Below are 19,233 nucleotides of genomic sequence, written 5' to 3'. Positions count from 1 at the left end.
GTTGTACTGGAATGACAGCCTGATGCTGCCGTTGCATGGTAAGAGTCTTGTTTTAAGGCTCCTGCGCTTTCCAGCTTTGCCACATTTCACCTACCTTTACCCAAAGCTGGGACCATTTAACATGCTGCTGTAACCTTTTTTGCAGGGTGCAAGCCATGCTCTTCTTACTGCCCTATGCTGCTGCTTTAGATAGCAGCTGTCCTTCTCTCAGCAAAGTACTAGCGCGGAGCTGCAGTGTGCTCGGAGACCAGCAGGACCTCAGAAGAGGCTAAACGAGGTGGGCGCTCTCTGGCTTTAGGGGGTGTGGATGTAAGGATGGATGTTCTTGACTGCAGCCTTCATCACAGAACGGAGTCACTACAGGACAGATTTTAATTATCTGGTGAGATCAGGTTAGGAGGGTGTGCACTTCAGAAATAGCAGACAGCAAAGTTCTTCAAACTGTACAGGAAACCAAGTCTGATCCAATGCAACTATGTAGCTTGTTGAATTAATGAGAGAGGAACGACCTGTGACTACTGTACACTTGGTGAAAAAAAAAAGATGAATTTAAGAATGGTGGCAGGAACTAGGAGCAAACTTACCTTCCCCAGTTACACGCAGCAAGTACTCTCTAATTCTGCTTTGCACATTTGAAGATCATTGAATCACAGAATGGTTTGGGTTGGAACCCCATCCTGTCCCATGGGCAGGGACACCTCCCACCAGCCCAGGTTGCCCAAAGCCCCATCCAGCGTGGCCTTGAACACTTCCAGGATGGGGCATCCACAGCTTCTCTGGGCAGCCTGTGCCAAAGCCTCACCACCCTCATAGCAAAGAAAGATTCCCGTTGGAAAAGTGATGTTACTTTCCTCCTCTTCCATGATGCAAGCAAATTCCATGGGGAAGGTCTGCTTGGTTAGTTCATTGCATAATATGGCCACGTTGTGTATTGGGAAGATGCTTATCATCCCGTGGATTGTGTCATCTTAGTTTTTATTGCTGTTGTAGCAAACATGTAGCAGAAATGATGCTAGAGAAAAAGGTATTACAAATTACATAATAAAACAAGTCCCAGTCAGAAGATAAACTTCTGACCTTTGCAAAGATAAATGTTGTTTGAATTTTTTTTAAGCGTGATTGCTGGAAAGAATACTTTGGTTTTGAGTTCAGAGCCTATGAACACACTTCTATCAGCTGCGATCAAGTCAGTATTTTCACATAGTTTGGTTTTGCTGATAACTTTCCCCGTGACTGCAGTTAGTAGAAGACTGCTGTATCAGCAGGGCTTGTACAGGGATTGTTTGAACTTCATAATTTCATAGTTGACTTGGGCATGCAAAAAGGGTTGTGTCTGTGTGGCTCTTGCATTGTGTTTCTTAAGACTGTGAAAGCAATTTATTTGTAAATACCTGGTGTATAAATGCAGTTAAACCACGGCAACAGCTTTGTTTTAAATGACTTTATTTTGAAAAATACAATGTGCGGTGTAATGTCGACTAAATGTAATACTGACACTGTCAATCAGAGCTTGTACTTCACACGATGATCAGCTAGTCATGCAATAAAATGTGTATGTTATGAAGCACTCCCACTTCAACTGTTTTATCGTTATCTCTTTACGACATTGCACAAATCCTTGTACATTAACACACCCTCTACGTCTGTAGTCTTCCTACGTACTTGACAGCACACACTAGTCACATAGCTCAAGAACACTGAGGTGAGACCACGGCCTTATTGAAATTGAGTGGTGGTTGCCATTAATTTCAGCAGGCTGGGGGCTTCACCCTGAATACCCATCTATGAATTTATTGCGTGCGGCCATTGTAATCACTGAACTGTTTCACTTGCTCATAACTTAACTCAGATGCTTAAACTGGAATACTTAATGGGAAAAAAAAAAAGTGTAGTATGTCAGTAACACCCAAATGGTTTTATATCTCAGGTTTTGCATTAGTTTTAGTTAGCTACAGAAATCTTAAACACCATCACTGCTACTAGAGATTCTGAAGTTGTTTTCCCTCTGTACTTGCAGAGTTTGAGTAAGAAGGTTAAGTGATGTTAATAGTATAGCGAAACACGGAAGGGCAAAGCTAGCTCCAAACATCTGTGTGTTTCAGGCTATAAATTGCAAGCGCGGCTTTCTGCCTCTCTTTCCTGCCTCTTTATTTTGGGCTTTAAATATCCTTTCCACATTCAGGGCAAAGGATGTCATCCCTTTCTGTTAGGAAGCCACGGCCCACTAATGAGAGAGAACACTTCTTACAGTTAAAGCAATCATTATGCCACTGCCGCTCTTCAAACGAGATGTACTTGGTTCCTCCGAGACCTGTTTGGAAACCAAAAGCATTCTGTTACAGGGGAAGAGTAGCGCGTTAGCCATTAAGTGATGCTATTTCAGACTCCACTTCTGGATAGCTGTGGACGTCTGACATACAGCGGTGAAAAATGCCATTATGCTGAACCTATTTCTGTTTGTTGCTGTGCTAATTTTGTCACCCTTGCTCTGGAACAAGAAGGATTTTCATCCTTAAGCAGTTCTGTTGCTTTCAGCTGAGTTAGTGAGCTAGACCGTTGGTGTGGTTATGGATGGTGGCAGAAATGAACTTTTAAGGATTGGCTCAGCCCTTAGCTGACAGCAGGATGGCACTACAATGCAGAGCAGAAGAAAAGCAACTGCATCTGAATTACAGAAGTCTGGTGGTTATTTACACAACATTTATGATGTCTGGGTAAGTGAATCTTGTTTTGTGAAAATGCATTAAGTTCTTTAGAAAGGAAGTCTTCCTTTCCTTACTTAGGAAGGCTACTTCACGACTTGATTCACAGATTTCAGGGAGGGTGCCTCAAGAAAAGAAGGTTAGCAAATGACAAAAAACATTCAAAAGTGTGAGGCTGTGGAGGTTGTCATGGGGAGTACAGAAGTTGTACAGAAAAAAAAAGGGGGCTAATGTCTCTTGTAATAGTAATTATTGCTTAACCTTAATGATAAGCAATTTGAATATTATGCAGAGGGATTGACTAGCTGAAAGTTGATGAACGGACTCAGTTGGGCATCTGTCTTACTTGAGAGGGTTTTTTGGGGTATTTGCCATTAGTAATAACAGAAGAAAACAGCATGAAAGAAAGGACTGCGATATTCAGAAGAGAAATGCCTCTGAAGTGAGCGGGTAACAACAAGCAAGGTGTTATGCACTGACCTTTCTAGGAGATACACAAACCAGCATCTACAAGTGTGGGGTAGAGCAATATTATCATGCGAAAATGATTCAGATATAACTCAGATATGCAATCTTGGTGTTAAATGCTGATTACTACATGTAGGAGGTTACAATTTTATGCTAAGTATTTCACAGGTAAAGCCATAAGCAGTTGATCTTTTGACTACCATTGTACTGGAAAGCCTTGTAATTTCCCAGCTGCTGTCCTGGGAAGCAATGCTTTGCTACAACATGAGGTATAACGCAGTTAGAAGCTACTGGTAGAGAGACTGTTGTTACTGAGGTCAGCGATCCCTCTCCCGAGCACAAGTGAAATGCCATACAGGACATGGATATCCCACTACCTGCATAACTCTGTTACTGTGCATCCACCATGGTTCGTGAAAGTCAGGTGGAAAGGAGAAAACTTCAATTTAATGACCTCTTCCACTTTTTATGAGGCACTTGGAAGGCATGGTAAGTATTTAAGTTCACGAATCCTAAATTGTGTAGTGTCTTGATTCTCTCAAGCTAGTCAGAATAAGTTAACGAACCATTTTTAATATTAGCAGTAGTTCATCAGAAAAAAATGAGATAATTTTTCAGTGACTCGCCACGAGGGACCTACCACTGATCGGGTTTGTGCATCCAGCACACTTTTTGGCGTAAAGGTTGCAGAAGCAGCTCAGGCAATACGCAAACTCATCCCTGGAGGTAAAGCGTTGTCCGGACAACTGCTTCTTGCATCCAGTGCAGACAAAGCACTCCTTATGCCAGGGCTGCTCCCGGTAAGTAACGCCTCCTGAAGTGATAGCCTGTTTATGGGAAGTAAGACAAAGTGTTTTCTTGAGGGTGGCAGCTTTGTATCTTGGGTAAAGAGGAAGAACGATGAGGTTTTTGTGTGTGGGGGGAAGGAGAAAAAGGCTTAACAGCAGCAAAGCATAATTTTGGCTGAATTTAACCTTGAGAAGAACATACAAGTGATTCATTGTAATTGCCCCGTTTATACAAAGAAGCCCTATGTATCACTCTGAATTGTGCTCTTTGTTTTTGAAGCTGGTCTTTGTAGGTCTTTTTTTTAAATTCATGTGCTAGGATTTGTCTCATTTCTGTTCCTTCACCTGTCCCATTCTTCATAATGAAAGAACTACCTTGTGTGTTTTAATTTTCCCCTTATTTCCCTTGGCAAAGATTGCTTTATTTCAATTTAACCTGAAATCTTTTCTTCCTGATTCTCCATAATTTGTCTGGGCTTTTTCCTCTTATAACTAGACATTGCCTACAATAACAGCTCCCCTGGCTTTAGACAAACCAAACTTCTTTTGACTCCTGAGTGTTCCTAAAAAGCTGTAAAAATGGTCACTTTAATTTCATTTCCTGCCTTCACAAAGGGGAGATTCCCTGGTAAATCCATCTTCTGTGTGGTCATGCAATTTAATATGTGCATTCATCTGTCTTTGCCTCTTTCCAAAGTATTTAGGAGCTTGTTCTCAAACGGAGTTAAAATGAGACTCTAGGAGGGAGATTTAAGGTATGAAACTCCTATCCATCCACCAATTTTTTGAAGCTTCTACAAAGTAGTAAAGGTAATTAGATTTATATTCAGACAGAAGAAAGGAAAACTTGAGTAAATGTTGTCCCTGGTGCAGGATGGGAGCTGAAATTATATCATCTCTTGAAATCAGTTGATTTCGAATCTTTTAACACCCACCCACTCACTCCCACACACAGAAAAATATGATGTTCTGCCTAATTGGACTTAAAATGTGACGGGGCTCAATCCCTTGTGTTTTAGGTGAAGAAAATAAGAGCACTACCTTCTTGCACTGGACGCACTGCATAGCAAACTGCTTTTCGTAGCAGGGTACACAGAAGTTTTGATTGTCTTTCGGGATGAAACTCTTTGTCCCAATTGGCTGTTGACAGCGGTAGCAGATAAAGCAAGTCTCGTGCCAGCTGTTGCCTTTATATTCCATCTTCCGAGTACCTGTAATGAGACCAGAACACAAACTGAATTTCTGGCTGAGACCAATGTAGTTTGTAACTCTTCTTCAGTGGCTGGCTGTCAGGGAATAAGCAGTGCAGCTATGAGACAGAGGCTAGCTTATGTTGTCAAGGTATGGGGTACCAGTTTAAGATTTTGGACAGTAAGAGGTTCTCCTTAAAAGAAGAGAGACGTTTACTGTTAATCCACTTTTCTGTCTGTTAACACGATATCAAGTTCTTAGGAGACTAACGAGCTGTTTGTGTGTTGGCTAATGATGAACCACACTAATTCCTTTGCCAACTCTCCTCACCCCAGTCACCACAGGGTGAAGTTTTACCATTTTCCTTTTCTCAAATTTTAATTCCCCTTTGTTTACCAGTATCTTAACTTTATTTTTGTTTTTTTTTGGTCTCATTAAATTCTGCCCATACTTCAGCAATTTTGTTTTTTAAAGATCTCACTTGCAGCCATGTAGTAAGTGCACTGTTACTCATCTTTGTGCCTGATGCTTGAGTATTTCTGACCTTTTTTGTTAATGGACACCTTTTAAGAATTATGCGCTCCCTGTGCTGGTAACTCTTTATATCATACCAAAAGGAATTCTTGGACGAGTGGCATCCTGGGAAAAGATATAGATGCATGTTTTTGGAATAGCCAAGAATTATATTTACACATTTTTAGCTGTTCATTATTTGGGTTTGTATTATCACTGAAACACAAGGCAGGGGGAGCCCTGTTTGTTACCCACTAGATTGAAGTCAGTGGGAGCTCAGTTTGCAGAAGGCCTGAAAGATCAAGCTTGTAATTATTTAGTATTTAATGGGCTTGTCATTATAATGCTTTATTAAATCTAAATTGTACGTTTAGTGGGGCAAAGCAAAGGACAAGAGTAGCATCAACAATCTCCGTGAAGGGTATCCAGCCTCTTGCTGGTTCTTTATAAATGAATTATATTCCAGTTGGTGATCAGAGTAACATGGAGTGCTATACGAACAAACTTTAAAAATAGTAAAAAAATAAAAATAAATATTTCTCATCTCAGATAGAGATGCTTATACTGATAAATGGATGTCTATCTGCTTTTATACATCTTTGCTGTTTCTTATTTATATGTCCTATGCTTTCATCAATCCCTTATCAAAACACCTTAGGTAGGCAAAGAAAGTTGTGTTTTGGGGCTTTTGTCTAGCATGACTGATGCGAGAATCAGCCAAGGAAAAAATTTACTGCAAAAAGTAACTGGTAATCATTATGGAACATGCATATGGATTGTTCAAATTGCCTTTTAATGTTTTATTGCTGGACCAATATTCCTTCCACTTTAAGCCCTCAAATCAACAATCAAATCAATTAAAAATCAAGTGCTGTCCTATTGTCATGTGCAAATGAGCCTTTTCCTGTTTCCCTCTTTCTTTACACCCGTGTGCTTAAGAAAGACCTTACAGATATTTTGACCAATTATTCATTTTTATTGCAGAATCTAAACTTAGAGTATTTACCTAAAAAAAACTAAACTGAGAATTAAGTTAAACTGTGTGAGTGTCCTCTGACCTTCAAGCATGGAAAGCCAACTGAGACAGAGTACAAAGGTGGGATTGGACAGAAGAGTTGTCCAGCCATCAAAAGCCTTTTAATGAATGCTTCTAAAGAGAATTGTAAATCCCATTAATAAAACTACTAAATGAAATAGATACTAGTTTTCAAGAACAATCCATTTCACACACATAAAAATTCTAACAAGATTCATTATGAAAACTATGGGTTCTGGTCATGGAAATAACTTAGGATGCAACTATATCTTACAAAGTTCATCATGTCTTAGCAGAGAGAGTCATGGAAAAAAACATTTGTCACCACAAATATTGCCAAGATTGGGTTTGATGTTTAACCAGATCTTTCCTCAGTCCCAAAAGTGAGCATCCTAACCTGGCATAATAGTCTTCTTGCACTCATTACATTTGGAAGAGTATTCATTGGAGTAGCAGTCAGTGCAAAGTAGATGTTCCTCTTTAGCGGCAAAAGGCTTGTCCACCAATGAATTCTTGCACTGGAAGCAGTGAAAGCAGGTTTCATGCCAGTGGCGGTCCTTGTAAGACAGATCCTATAGAAATCCAAAACCACAGAGTGAACAGAACGAACAATTTGCACAACTGGAAGCTCAGAGAATGTAAATGTGTTCAGATCTGGATCACAGCCAGGAGTTAGGGCTTATTCCCACAGCTCAAGAAAACAGCATGTTCTAATGAAGGTGAACTTATTTTGCCGTGATTACCAAAAGCAGCTGATGACAACTGTCAACCCTCTCTCAAATGAAGGTCAATTGAATTAAATTTCAGTTCAGTTAGGTATTTCCTCTGAGAATAAAGTCCTGGTTTTGAGTCAGGTTAGAACTTGTTAACTTTAGCAATATAACAACTCCCCCTATTTGTCTTAAGTATTTCCAATTTCTAGGTCATTTTATAGCTGTTCGTTTCTGGACTGAAATCCCTTTCCCTTTCTGATAGTTCAACAGGTTTACACCAAGGCGTGCATGTGTGTGTGCTGCGACTGATTTTTACCAAGTCTTATATTTCTGTTTCAAATGTAAATCAGGTGCATTGCTGGAGACTGAATGAACACTCTGGAAGATGAGACCACACCGTACCTGTAGCTGCTGATCCAGAACACTCCTGACCAAGGGATTAGCACCTTGGAGCACCTAAGTATTTAAAATATCTCCCTGGTGTTACTTTTTAAAATTAAAACAAAACAAACCAACACCAAAAAGTTCTTCTAAAAACTATGACTTAAATAGGTAGTACATTGAGTCTTTTAAAATTCAAAGTAGTCTAATCAAGTAACGTTTAAACAGCGTTTTTGGGAATTCAGACAAAATGAAGCTCAGATCATTGCAAGAAAGGATATCTACCCCTAAATATGTAGGCTTCAGTTTGAGGCAGGACTGTGAGGTGTGTTCGTGTTGTCATGAGTAGGAAATATAAAAATTCAGCAGAAATAATTTGTCAGGTTCAAGCTCGAGAGCTGCTATATATTAATTAGAAGCACAGAATTGCCCTGGTTAACTGAAGGAAAGGAATGAGTTTTATATCTTTTTATTTTTTTCCCCTAATTGTATAAAGTGGAATGGAAACAATAGCTTGTGTCAGACCTACTCTGCTCCATGTAAGCATAGTCACAGGTGACTCCAAACACGCAATCTTAGCCCAGAACAAACAAATACTGTGGATTTAGGTTAGCCTAAAATAGCAACATGTTATGTCAGCAGGATCCTTGTTCTCAAAAATAGCTAAAAGGAAACACTGAAATAGTTTTTGCATAGCTCAGCGGATGCGTAGTAATGTGCTAAACTATAGTAACTTCAGAAGAATTTGCGAAATGAAGAATCTCTCTTTGGACTACTGAGCTGCTCACCTAAATTTCTTAGGTCACTGTGAGTAACAAGTAGTGTCCAATACGTCTTTTGTCTCTGAGAATGCAGCCCGAGAGAGAGTATCTAAGCTTCCTACTGTACAGCTTTCTGACAGTTGTTTACTCAGGTTGTCTATTTATTTCAAGGAAATCTTTTTGAAACAACCCAGATTTCTGACCAGAAAATCTTAGACTTTTCTAATTGCAAAATTAAAAAACTAACAAACAAACAAACAAAAAAACCCACATCTTGTTTAGAAGTTATTTAACTTTTTTTCTTCTTTAAATTAAGTTGAATAGCCTCAATCTGATCTCAAAGGAGAAAAATGTTTTCATCAGAGAAATATAACATACAGCCAAGAGCATTTTCCAAAATAAGAAATTTGCCTGCAAGAAAACAGAATAACAGATCTGTTTTTCTTTCTCTTGTAACAGGATAGATTCCTTTTTTTTTTTTTTTTTTTTTTCCTCCCATTTTCTGCCTTTCTCCATATTTTGCAGTATTCTGCAAGCTAATTTTTATACCCCAAACTCTCACACTGATATTTCCTTTCATTTTGCCTTGTTGAATCAATAAAATTATACCATGCAGAAGGTCTGTTTCCTGTTGCAGGGGAATAATGAAGAAAAGGATTAGCTTTTGCTGATGCAATGTTTAATCTTTGTATCGATCACGATGGCAGATTGTATGGACACTAGTGGAGCAGGTCACAGTACCAGACACTTCATCATAGCAAAGTGATGAGTCACAGCCACAACCCAAAGCAAGCAAGATCCAGACTGGTGCAAATAATCTTTAGCTAGCTTGGATGATTGCAACAGCTGGTGTCATCGAATGTGGGGGATGTTTAGGATGTCTGGGTTGGACATGCCTGCGGCAGAGCATTGGCCAGGTGAAATAGTTATTGCTTTCTTTCTCTGAATCTGCCATCCGAAGCAGGGAAGTTCAAGGTACTGATGAAATAGTTTGTGAGTTGTTTCATGATTGTTCTTAGGTCAGTGTTATGAAGTTGGTGGATATCAGGTTTTGTCTATGTCAGTACATTGCATATCCAACTGGAGCTGTTGGCGTGCACATAAATTACAGATTTATCGATCTAGATCAGATTCTACACTGGAGAAGCTGCATCTGCAAAGATGACTTCAAGCTTGTCTGACTACTAGGCTGGTGCTCAGTTAAGCTGAAAGAGCATTAGATTTACTCGAGGTTAGGCTAGCTGACAGGAACATAAACAAATCTGTTCCAGCAGAAGACACAAGTGATTTACTTGTAATTACTGTTTATTGCATGGATTTCCAGGAAGAACTAATAAAGACATTTACTATTGTGGACTCACAACTAGAGTGCATCCTTAAAATACTGATGAGTGTGACTTCTCAGCTGCTTTATGCAGCTTGAAAGAAATGAGTCCCTGATGCGACGTATTTTAACTAGTTTTTAATGAATCCTCTTATGTTTCCTAAAAGAAATCTGGAGATTGACTTTTTACCATCAATCTGTGCATCTGGCTATGAAAACTGACAGCCACGTGCTCTCGTCAGATAAAGCACACACAAGCACAGATAACAGCCTGAAGAATTACCACAGATTGACATTTCAGAAGTGGAACTGTGTTTACATACAGAGAGATGCATGCACACAGATGCTTGTGGACTTGGTCTGTCCCGGGCAAGTGTTTTGCAGCTGAGGAGCAGAGAGCTGCAAACTAGTTCCAGATGTGCTCCCAGTGAAAACAAAGGGGGAGGAGGGCAATGCCTGCCTCTGAAGAGCTACAATAAATCCTGCAGCTGAATTTGCAGGAAGAAATATTTAGCACTTCATTCAGTTATATTTCTTCTGAATGTGAAAAATAATAATTCCCTTATCTGATTTGCTTGAGTACAAACATAACTAGATTAATGAGACCTGAAGCTACTCAGATTTGAATGTGTACATCTCTCAGCTTGATCTGAGAATCTGCTTCTTGAAAATTTCAGCTCAGTGCTCCTTGGGGGGACCAAATGAGTGGCAAATTCTGGGATGTTTCTCCAAGAGACATCAGAGTGAGCCAAGAGTTGTACACATGCAGATGACTGACAGTAGGAACATGGCATGAGGAAAAACTAATGTGGACCCTATCTGTATCCAAAGCTTTTTAGTCATCTCTTGCAAAATAGGTTTGAAACTACAGTTTTGAAAAGCCCTCAGGTGCTTTTCAAACAATTTTACTTTCCCTGACTTTCATCGTGCCATCTCCAAAGAGAACTTTGTCAGGATAGCTGTTTTCAGCCCCTCATATCCTACAAATACATCGTGTCTTAGACCTTTGTAGGTCTAAGCAACCTTAAGCCATTGTGAATTACCTTTTCTCCTGAACTGGCTCTCAACAGGGACCCAACAAGAAGAAGGAGACTAGAGGCATCATTACCAGAAGGATAACTGTATATGTTTGTTCATAAATGAAAAGCACACATCAGACTTTCTTACTAGTGACAATGCTATTTTCAGAAGGATAAGCAGGGAAAGTGGGGTACTCCAACAAATCTCTGTACAAATTATGGTCATGCACACACTGTAACAGAACATTTTAGTTAATTCCCCATCAAGACTGTATTTAGAAAAGGTAAAATTAAGCAGCACTCTACTGAAGCCAGCACCGTAGTGATATGACAAGAGATGAATGGTCTCTGTCACCATTCCTCTTCATGAGAGCGAGTCTGATACTCAGCAATGCACAGAGGAAGTGTTGCAACACAGAAGAGAGTTTAAAAATTAGGACAACTTTTCACCCTTTCCTGATCCACGTCATTAGATGCTATATTTTTTGTTTAGTTTATATGTAAGACTGACCCTTTTGACTTATTTTTGGCCTATGTGCTGCCAAAGTAGTTTATCTCATGCTCCACTTTTAATTCTCATATTTTATGGAGGGAATTTGCACCCTCTCCTGCTTGCCAAGGCCAGCTTGTGGTCTGCATTAAGCACTTGATTACTGGAGGTATTTCCTGTATTTGTGATGGTTGCTGTGCCAGAGGGCCTGCAAAGAAACTATTAAAAAAAGGCAAAAATCAACCAAAAGTCACATTTAAGCAGTTAAGCAAATGAGAACATTATGGATGGATTTCCAGAAAGAAGCAAGGAAACAGTGGGCGTAGGGAGCATTCACCAGGGACACGGGCATCAAAATGCCAACCTCTTCTGCTTAAAAGGAGCAAATTTCTGCTAGGACCTGTTGGCATATGGAGGATGTGTAATAGCTGTGAGAGACATGGCATCGTGTTTTTCAACTGTCTGTCTGCCAGTGCCTCCCACCACTCAGTATATGAAGCTTCAGTGTAACCCAGGGGAGATGATGCTATGCACCAGTGCTGAAACACAGCAAGAAAGACACCACAGTAGTGCTGGAGCTGGAGAGCTGGCTGTCTCTTTGTCACCACCCGTTTTGCTTTGGTATAGCCCTTTCAGCTGCAGGAGAGTTGCTGCTGGGTGGGAGGGCTGGTTAGGGGATTGCTCCTGTCCACTAAGAGGAGAGAGATTCTGTTCACTGTTTTTCTGCTGTCTTTTGTACAGTAATTTTCACAACGATAAGTAATCATTTACAATCTTATCAAAGCTAATTCTTGCTTTGCACCTAATTTTGCAGATAAGTGTTCATTCTTTGGGTATCGGGAGCTCCGAATCTTAATCCTAGTCTTTAGTCTCAAATTCTGCAGGTCCTAAGAAACAGCCATAGACTAACCAAGCCACCCACAAGAAGTAATTCTTTGCAGGGTGAAATGAGGAGCATCCCCACTGGAGCTGAGATCTAATTTCAGCTCTTTTCAGTGCAGAGAAACAGTGGTGGCCAAGAAGGGACTTGCAAAGGAGGATCTGAGGTGAGAGCTAGTTGGGGCTTTTCAGTCTGTCCTGTGGATGGATGTAAGGGTGGGTGCCCCTGGAGGACACAGAGGCTTGGATGCTACCCTTCTGGATAATATTTTCACTTTATAAAGCTTTAGTTCTAAATTTTACAGCTGAATAAAGGCTATGTCAGGACAGCTAATATGTATGGAGTCTACTTTGTACCTGTAGTAAGCATACTGGTTTTATTCCCAAGCATGACATGTTTTGACTGTACTGCAAATGCAGTATGTGAAAAGATACATATATGTATACATGTATAATGTGTATATATCTATTATGTGTTTAGATGCTTATGTGTGTATATATATAGCTTAATAAGGAGAAGAAGCGTGATTTTTGTGACTTTGTGTTTCCTGGTTCAATTATGCTCAATCATGGACAAACTTTGACTGAAACTTGTGGCTGAGAAACCTTTAAGGGCTTTCTCTTAAATGTATTCTCTAGAGTCTGTTACTGTACTTGAAAAGCTACTCTATTTTTCCTCTCAATGGGAATATTATTCAGATGTCTTTTTCAATACTCACAACATATTTCATTTTCAGAAGACTCAAAGAGCTTAGGGACATTTAGCCATTTGTTAAAATTTGCTTAAAATTGGTCAGCAGGTTGAAAGGCTATAGCATAGAGGATTATTTGCAGTCACACACAACAGTCATAGAAACGAACAACAACAAAAAAGATGCATTTTTTTTCTGGTACACAGTTAATTTCTTTAAGAAATCTTTATTTACTATCTTTTTGTTTTGGTTCTCCACATATAGTTTTGGTCCTTTACATATAAAAATATTCTTGTATTGCAGAAAATTATTGTTTTGTTGTTGTATTTGTTTTATCTGCTATTAGAGCGTGTTTTGCTTAAAAATACAGAAATGAAGTATATCGGATAACACCCACACTCCCTAAATCCATAAATTTGGGTTGAAAAGTTCAGCCTGATTAATTCCTGAATACTTTGTCCGAGATTTGTTGAAGCCAGTCCAAGTTTTGAAATTCTTGAATATCAACACATGGAAATATCTTCTCAGGGGATTAGAAGGAGACCTTAAAACAAAAGCACATTCTAGAATGGGGCAGAAATATTTTGCTTTTCCAGGTCAGGCCAGCTGTATTTTTTCTCTAATCTGCATATTTATGAGCTGTAGGGAAACTGGCAGTTTTATGGCCTCTTATGGGTTATTGCCAGTTCTCTGTCATGATGGCCAAACATTTTCACCGTTTTAAGGCTTCCGAAAGGGGCTTTCCCACCCATTTTCCAATAGGATAGGATAGATAAGTTTGGAAGAGAGAAGAAATCAAATTTTCCTGATCTGAATAAGCATATACTTTTATATTTCTGAGCCTTTGAAGTAACGATAGTGTGGTAGTACCAGCAATATGAATTAATTCATGTTCCTAGAGGTATGGATCAGCAGTGAAGGAAATAAAAGAATCCTATGGCCATGCAACGTAAATCACTGTTTTAATGTAAACCCATGCTGCCAGTGAAACTCTTGGCCAACTTTGAACAGGTCAAATTTGTGCAGGGAGGGCGTACGTAGGATGAAATCCATCCATAGCACTCCAACCATCACTTCACTGGATGCCTCAAATATCATCTGTCTTCATTCAGTCAGAGTAAAACTGGTGTGAACTCCACTTCTTTGGGGTAATTTAAAAGGAAAATAGGCAGTCACACCTCATTTAGAACAGGTACGTGTTGCCATGTGGTGTATAGCTCAAACAAGTGAGACCTCTGCTCTTTCCTATGTAATCTTTAGTTAGGTTCCACTATCATTATTCTCCATTTAGAAGTCTAATTGTGTTCTGACTGACTTATTACTTTGGTCAGTGTGAGCCAAATTTTTGTGGTCCATGAGTTGGCATCTTTTTCTGAGTGTATCTTGTCTCTTGATGACAATTAATTGTGGTCACTGCAGAGACAGCAGCAGCTTAGCTCCGTCCCATCCAAAGGCAAGAAAAATTGGTTTCTGCCACCTTTACAGGTCCTAGCTGGTCCCAAGGCCAGTTGGGCTCTCTTAATGAGTTAAGGAGACTTTCTGTCATCAGATCATCCCATGGCTTAAAGGAAGAGGGGTGCTTTTCAATTTCTATTAACATGTTTTATAATAGAGTCTTACCATTGGAAGTGACGAAAAACAGACACAGGGGTCCAGAAAAAAACACTTTTTCACCAAAAGAAAACCCTACATAACCATCAAGATAAACTTATGGGTCCTTCTAGCTAATAGCACCATGCTTCAGACACAAGGCTTCCACATAAAGACAGCGTTCTCCATCCTAAATAATAAAGTAAAATGTCAGTGCTGTATTACCTTTGGAAAAAGGTCATTAAATTTAACCTGTTAACTTTGGGGAATACTGAAGGATTACATGTGTTTTTAACATCAAATATTTTCACCTGAAAACCCTTCTGGTACTTTAAATTGGGTCTGTTGCTGCTCAGAGCAGGACTCCTCTCAACCTGTGCATTATGCCCTCCAGCTATATAAGGCCCTGGGCAAATTGAATTAACAAACATCTGAAAGTTTGTTGCTCAACTCTGTTTTAAGAGGTGCGATGCACCCTCCGTTCCTGCTGGTTCCAAAGAAGTGTCTAGCACTTTGAGGACCAAATCGTTCATTCATTACATCAGTGAATTAAGCACTCAAGGATGAGCCTAACATTTCTGTGTAGAGTGAGGGATGTGCTCGCAGCTGTGGGGTAATACATTACTCTGCCAAGATTTCCATGATGAGACACAACTCTGCCGTACCTTGCAGTCAGCGCCAATAGGTTTTTTGCATTCCTCACAGGTGTTGGAGTAGAGGTTTTCATAGCATTTCACGCAGTAGGGGCTGTCCTCCCTCAGGATGTACTTCTTGCCAAACAGGGACTCTTTGCAGTAGTGGCAGTCGAAGCGTTCGGTCATGTTGGTGTCTGGAGTCCAGCTATTCTGCCACAAAGACAGAAACAGGCATTTATCAGACTAAGCATGTTGACCCGATCCCCCAAGAAGGCTTTATTATCGACTCCAGTTTATCAAATTCAAATTTCAATCAGATAAATCAACACAATAGAAGAAAACTGTAAATCTTGTGGCCCTGGACAAAGACTGTAGCCCATCTATTTTAACCACCATTGACATGTCTTTGAACAGAGCTAGTGTTAGAGACCAGAGAAAGGAAAATGGGTAAGTCGTGATTGTGAAGAATTCACATGGGATTCCTAAGGAATATCGAGTAAATTTGACCTACAGGCCCAATGCAAGACGTTGTCTCTGTAGGGGATGGAGGAAACCAAATATCTTAAGAGGATGAATCAGCTAATCTCCAGAAGGACCAGCATCTCTTCTGTAAGGTGAGAAGTTTTGCATTGCTGGTAGACTTTAGTCATGCAGGGGCTATCTAACACCATTGCCATGTGCTTCTGCACTTTCCTTCTCTGCATTCTCTATAAGCCCATGGCAAACAGTCATTGCTCTGCAGAGAGCCATTACCCCTCCATCTCTGCTAACATGTGGGACTGTGGGTGCTCTTAGCAGCAGGAGCTGGGGGGGGCAGCAATTGTGTGTCTGAGTCTTCTCTGATGCCCCTGAATGAGTTATCCAGCTGCTGTGGTTTAGTGGGACACGAACAAGAGCTAGCTACCCTGGTTAAACCAAATGTCATGTAATGTTTATGGAAGCAAAAAAGCCACTAGAAGAAAATGCAAAAGGTCATCTCGTCTGAATCAGGGTCACTTGCTATTTTTTCCTCTGGTCTTGTTATGTCTCCAGTATATTTTGGATGCACACACAAGTAACAATGACATGAATGTCTTTGATTACTTGCATGAATGTTCATTACTGCCTGGGACAATTTATTTTGAGTCTGGGTTTAATTGGAATCATCAGCTTCTTAGCCTGAGGCTCTCAGTGTGTGTTACACCTGAAATCTGCTCAGAGGTTACTGCTGGAGCAGGACATAGCCGCCTGTTTAGGAAGGGGAATTTCCAAGGCAGAAAGCACATTCCACCTGTACTGCATGACCTTCACTGCCTGCCAGGCCTGGTCTCCCCGTTAAGCCAGATTTGGTCTATAAAGCCTTAAATGCTTTGGGTACTAATGGCTTAAGTGGCTATCTCTGTCTTTCACACACAAGTGACGTTCACAGCAGCCGCAGTGCTTTTGCCAACTTTAGCCCTCACTTTTAAACAAAAAGTTGTTACTTGCTTAGTGTTCTTGGCATGGGTTCCTTGATCCTGGAGTTTGTCCTTTTCTTTTGGCTGGAGGAGCCACCCTTAGGGCATTCTGAAATTCTTAGTTCTCCTCCAGGATTTTCAGTTCTTATTATACTGTATCCCCTGTGGCTGGTGTTTGATTAAGGTTGTAGGGTGGTCCGAATTGGCAAAGTTGGATTTGGTGGCTAGAAGGCTTTCTATTTTTGATGATCTGTCAGCTGCTGAATTGTGTAGTTATTCACTAAGCCTAAGAAGTGAGAGCTTTTGTATGTGTATTGCAGGTACATGATGGCTCAGCTGCTGGGAAGCCTTCTGAGCTCCAGGTGACTGCTAAAGGAAAAGGACAGGGAAACTAATGAACACCCCAAAGTGCTTGGAACACAAATCCTGGCAGCCGGTCATCCATGCTATTACCTACTCAAAAGGAGCAGCAGTGCAGCTGTTTTCACTCTACAGAAGCTGTGGAAAGCACTAATTAACTTCCTTATCCAAAAGGAAAGCTAGGAGTACGCTAGGTGCTCTTGGTCCTTGGAGATTAAAGAGCACCATAGGGATTGATAACGAAATGATGGAAAATCAGAGGAATTACACTGGAGAAAGAAGTGCAGAGACTACCCGAAGTTCACCTGTAGCCCATCTCCAACAGCAATGGCTAGCAAAGACAGCAGAAGGAAAGAGAGCAAGAAACAGGGCTGGCACAAAGGTGTATTTCCTTCATAACTTGCTTCCTGCAGGTTAGTCTCCTCTTCAAGTGGAGGTGAAGTCTTTGCCACAACATTTAGTCGGTGTTGGTAGATTTATTTTCCCCTCCATTTTGAGCCCATTTACATTCCCAGCCTACGTAACACATTTGTACTTCCCATGAAAGAAATAGAAAGGACTTAACTTGCTTCAAGCAAATCCCTCCAAGGAGTAATTTCAGCTAAATGAATGGAGTCAGGCTATTATAAAGTTGTGTGTATTACTGAGTCTGAGAGGAGTGTTAGCTTTCTGTAAAAGGTAGGTATTTAGGACATAAATCTGTAGCTTTTTACCAGACTCTATCACCTTTTTAAATGATAGGATTTGGTTGCACAGTCAATTTGCATTATTAAAAATCTGAAATCTGAGCAGGAAATGTGTATGGACTTGCATTTTTCACATTTCTTCAGATTTTTTTTTTCCCTAGCCTTGAATTAGGTGTGCAATACCACAGAGCCAAAGCTTTGTGTGGTGAAGACGTGTAAGAGTGAAAAATATAGGGTGTGATTCCCTTAAAGGTTTATACCATTTCTATTCTTCATCCAAAGCTGCCAAATGTAAAATAGAAGTGGTTCGTAACTGGAAGCAAAGACTATTACATCTGAACTGGATGTTCCGATGTCGCGGGGGTGTTCCTGAGTGCTCTATTATTTTCTGGGTGTTTTTTTCACAGGAACACAGGCAAGCATTACAGCTTGTTTGTTATAAGAAGAGTCACTGCCACTATTTTGGAAAATACCTAGACACATCCTGAAAGGGATTTGATTTTGTTAACTGTGCTCAGAGATTGTCAAGGTCCCTCCCAGAGCAGGGAGAGGCAGAACCAATTCCTATGTCTCAAATAGATTTGGGGTGAACTCCACTCTGAGAAGACCCTGAAGGGATATTTCTGGTTAGGGTTAGAGGCATAGCTCCAGTGGTCTGGGAAATTAAATGACAAGAAAGGAAAATCTCCAAGATCTGCATTTTGGTTTTAGTTACGTGACTTTGCTGGATCTGGCAGCAATTTCAGACCCAATATCTCTTAAAGTTAGGCACTCAGGTTCATATGGTTTCCTTCAGAAAGCTGGAATTCAGCGCGAAGCATCCCAAGCTCCAGGCTGTTTAGATTTGAGTCTTGGACTGAATCTCACAACCCACTATGTGATATTTTGAGGATATTTTGGCAGTTTTATTCTTCTCTGGAGAGAAGAAATTAAATATAAAATAATCAGAGGGCCTATCTGCGGAATATTAGTAGGAATGCCAAATGAATCCTTTCACTGTTGCTTTACAAATAAACATGAAATCACACCGAGCAATGCTTTTGCCTGTCAAAAAAAAACAAAAAAAAAAAAAAACAAAAAAAAACCCAACAACTATTTTCGCAGTTGTGGACAGGCACAAATTGCAATTCAGCCTTCTTGCCATTGATTAATGCCTTCCTATTGTGCTGATACTTGTTGAATGTAGAGCTCTGTGGGCCAGAAGCTCATCTTTATTATGCCTCTCTGTAGTACCACAAGGTCTTTAGATTTTATTGCAGTAGTCATTTTACACTGATGCAATTTCATATTGCTCTCAACATTAGCATAAGGGAGAAATTGATTTTTCTACCACAGTCTCCCTCCTACAGCATTAGACATAACAAGTACATCTCCAAAAGGAAAACAGCTTTCCCCTGCATGCCCAGAAGGGAAGTTCCAGCTTATGCTAAATGTTAGCACTACCCAGATAGTGTCTTCCAGGATGTAAGAATTGGCATGAAAATTACCAAAAAGTAAGTAGTAGGCTGAAATAAAAGCTGTGCTTCTTTCCTCTTCTTCCCCTCTCTGCTCATACAGGCTCATTTTACT

General features: G+C 40.2%; 1 protein-coding gene across 6 annotated transcripts in view; it reads right to left on the bottom strand.

The window, feature by feature from the left end:
- Positions 1–1,426: 1,426 nt before the first annotated feature.
- The window catches only part of FHL2 (four and a half LIM domains 2), a 41,172-nt gene continuing 23,365 nt past the window's right edge, over positions 1,427–19,233 (bottom strand). For 3 of the 6 annotated variants that reach the window (XM_084506193.1, XM_084506192.1, XM_084506196.1), the window contains exons 2-6: positions 15,213–15,387; positions 7,096–7,270; positions 5,000–5,169; positions 3,811–3,997; positions 1,427–2,311 (exon numbers count right to left, since the gene is read on the bottom strand). In XM_084506193.1, the coding sequence (XP_084362319.1) occupies positions 2,160–2,311; positions 3,811–3,997; positions 5,000–5,169; positions 7,096–7,270; positions 15,213–15,368 (840 nt within the window). In that variant the 5' untranslated portion in view covers positions 15,369–15,387 and the 3' untranslated portion in view covers positions 1,427–2,159. Of the gene's footprint in view, positions 2,312–3,810; positions 3,998–4,999; positions 5,170–7,095; positions 7,271–15,212; positions 15,393–19,233 lie in introns of all 6 variants that reach the window. The other 3 variants (XM_084506195.1, XM_084506191.1, XM_084506194.1) reach the window with 1 other exon arrangement.

Source organism: Aythya ferina (assembly GCF_964211825.1).
Source record: "Aythya ferina genome assembly, chromosome: 1".
In the NCBI taxonomy this organism is placed as follows: domain Eukaryota; kingdom Metazoa; phylum Chordata; class Aves; order Anseriformes; family Anatidae; genus Aythya; species Aythya ferina.
This window is presented reverse-complemented; position numbering and strand designations above follow the sequence as displayed.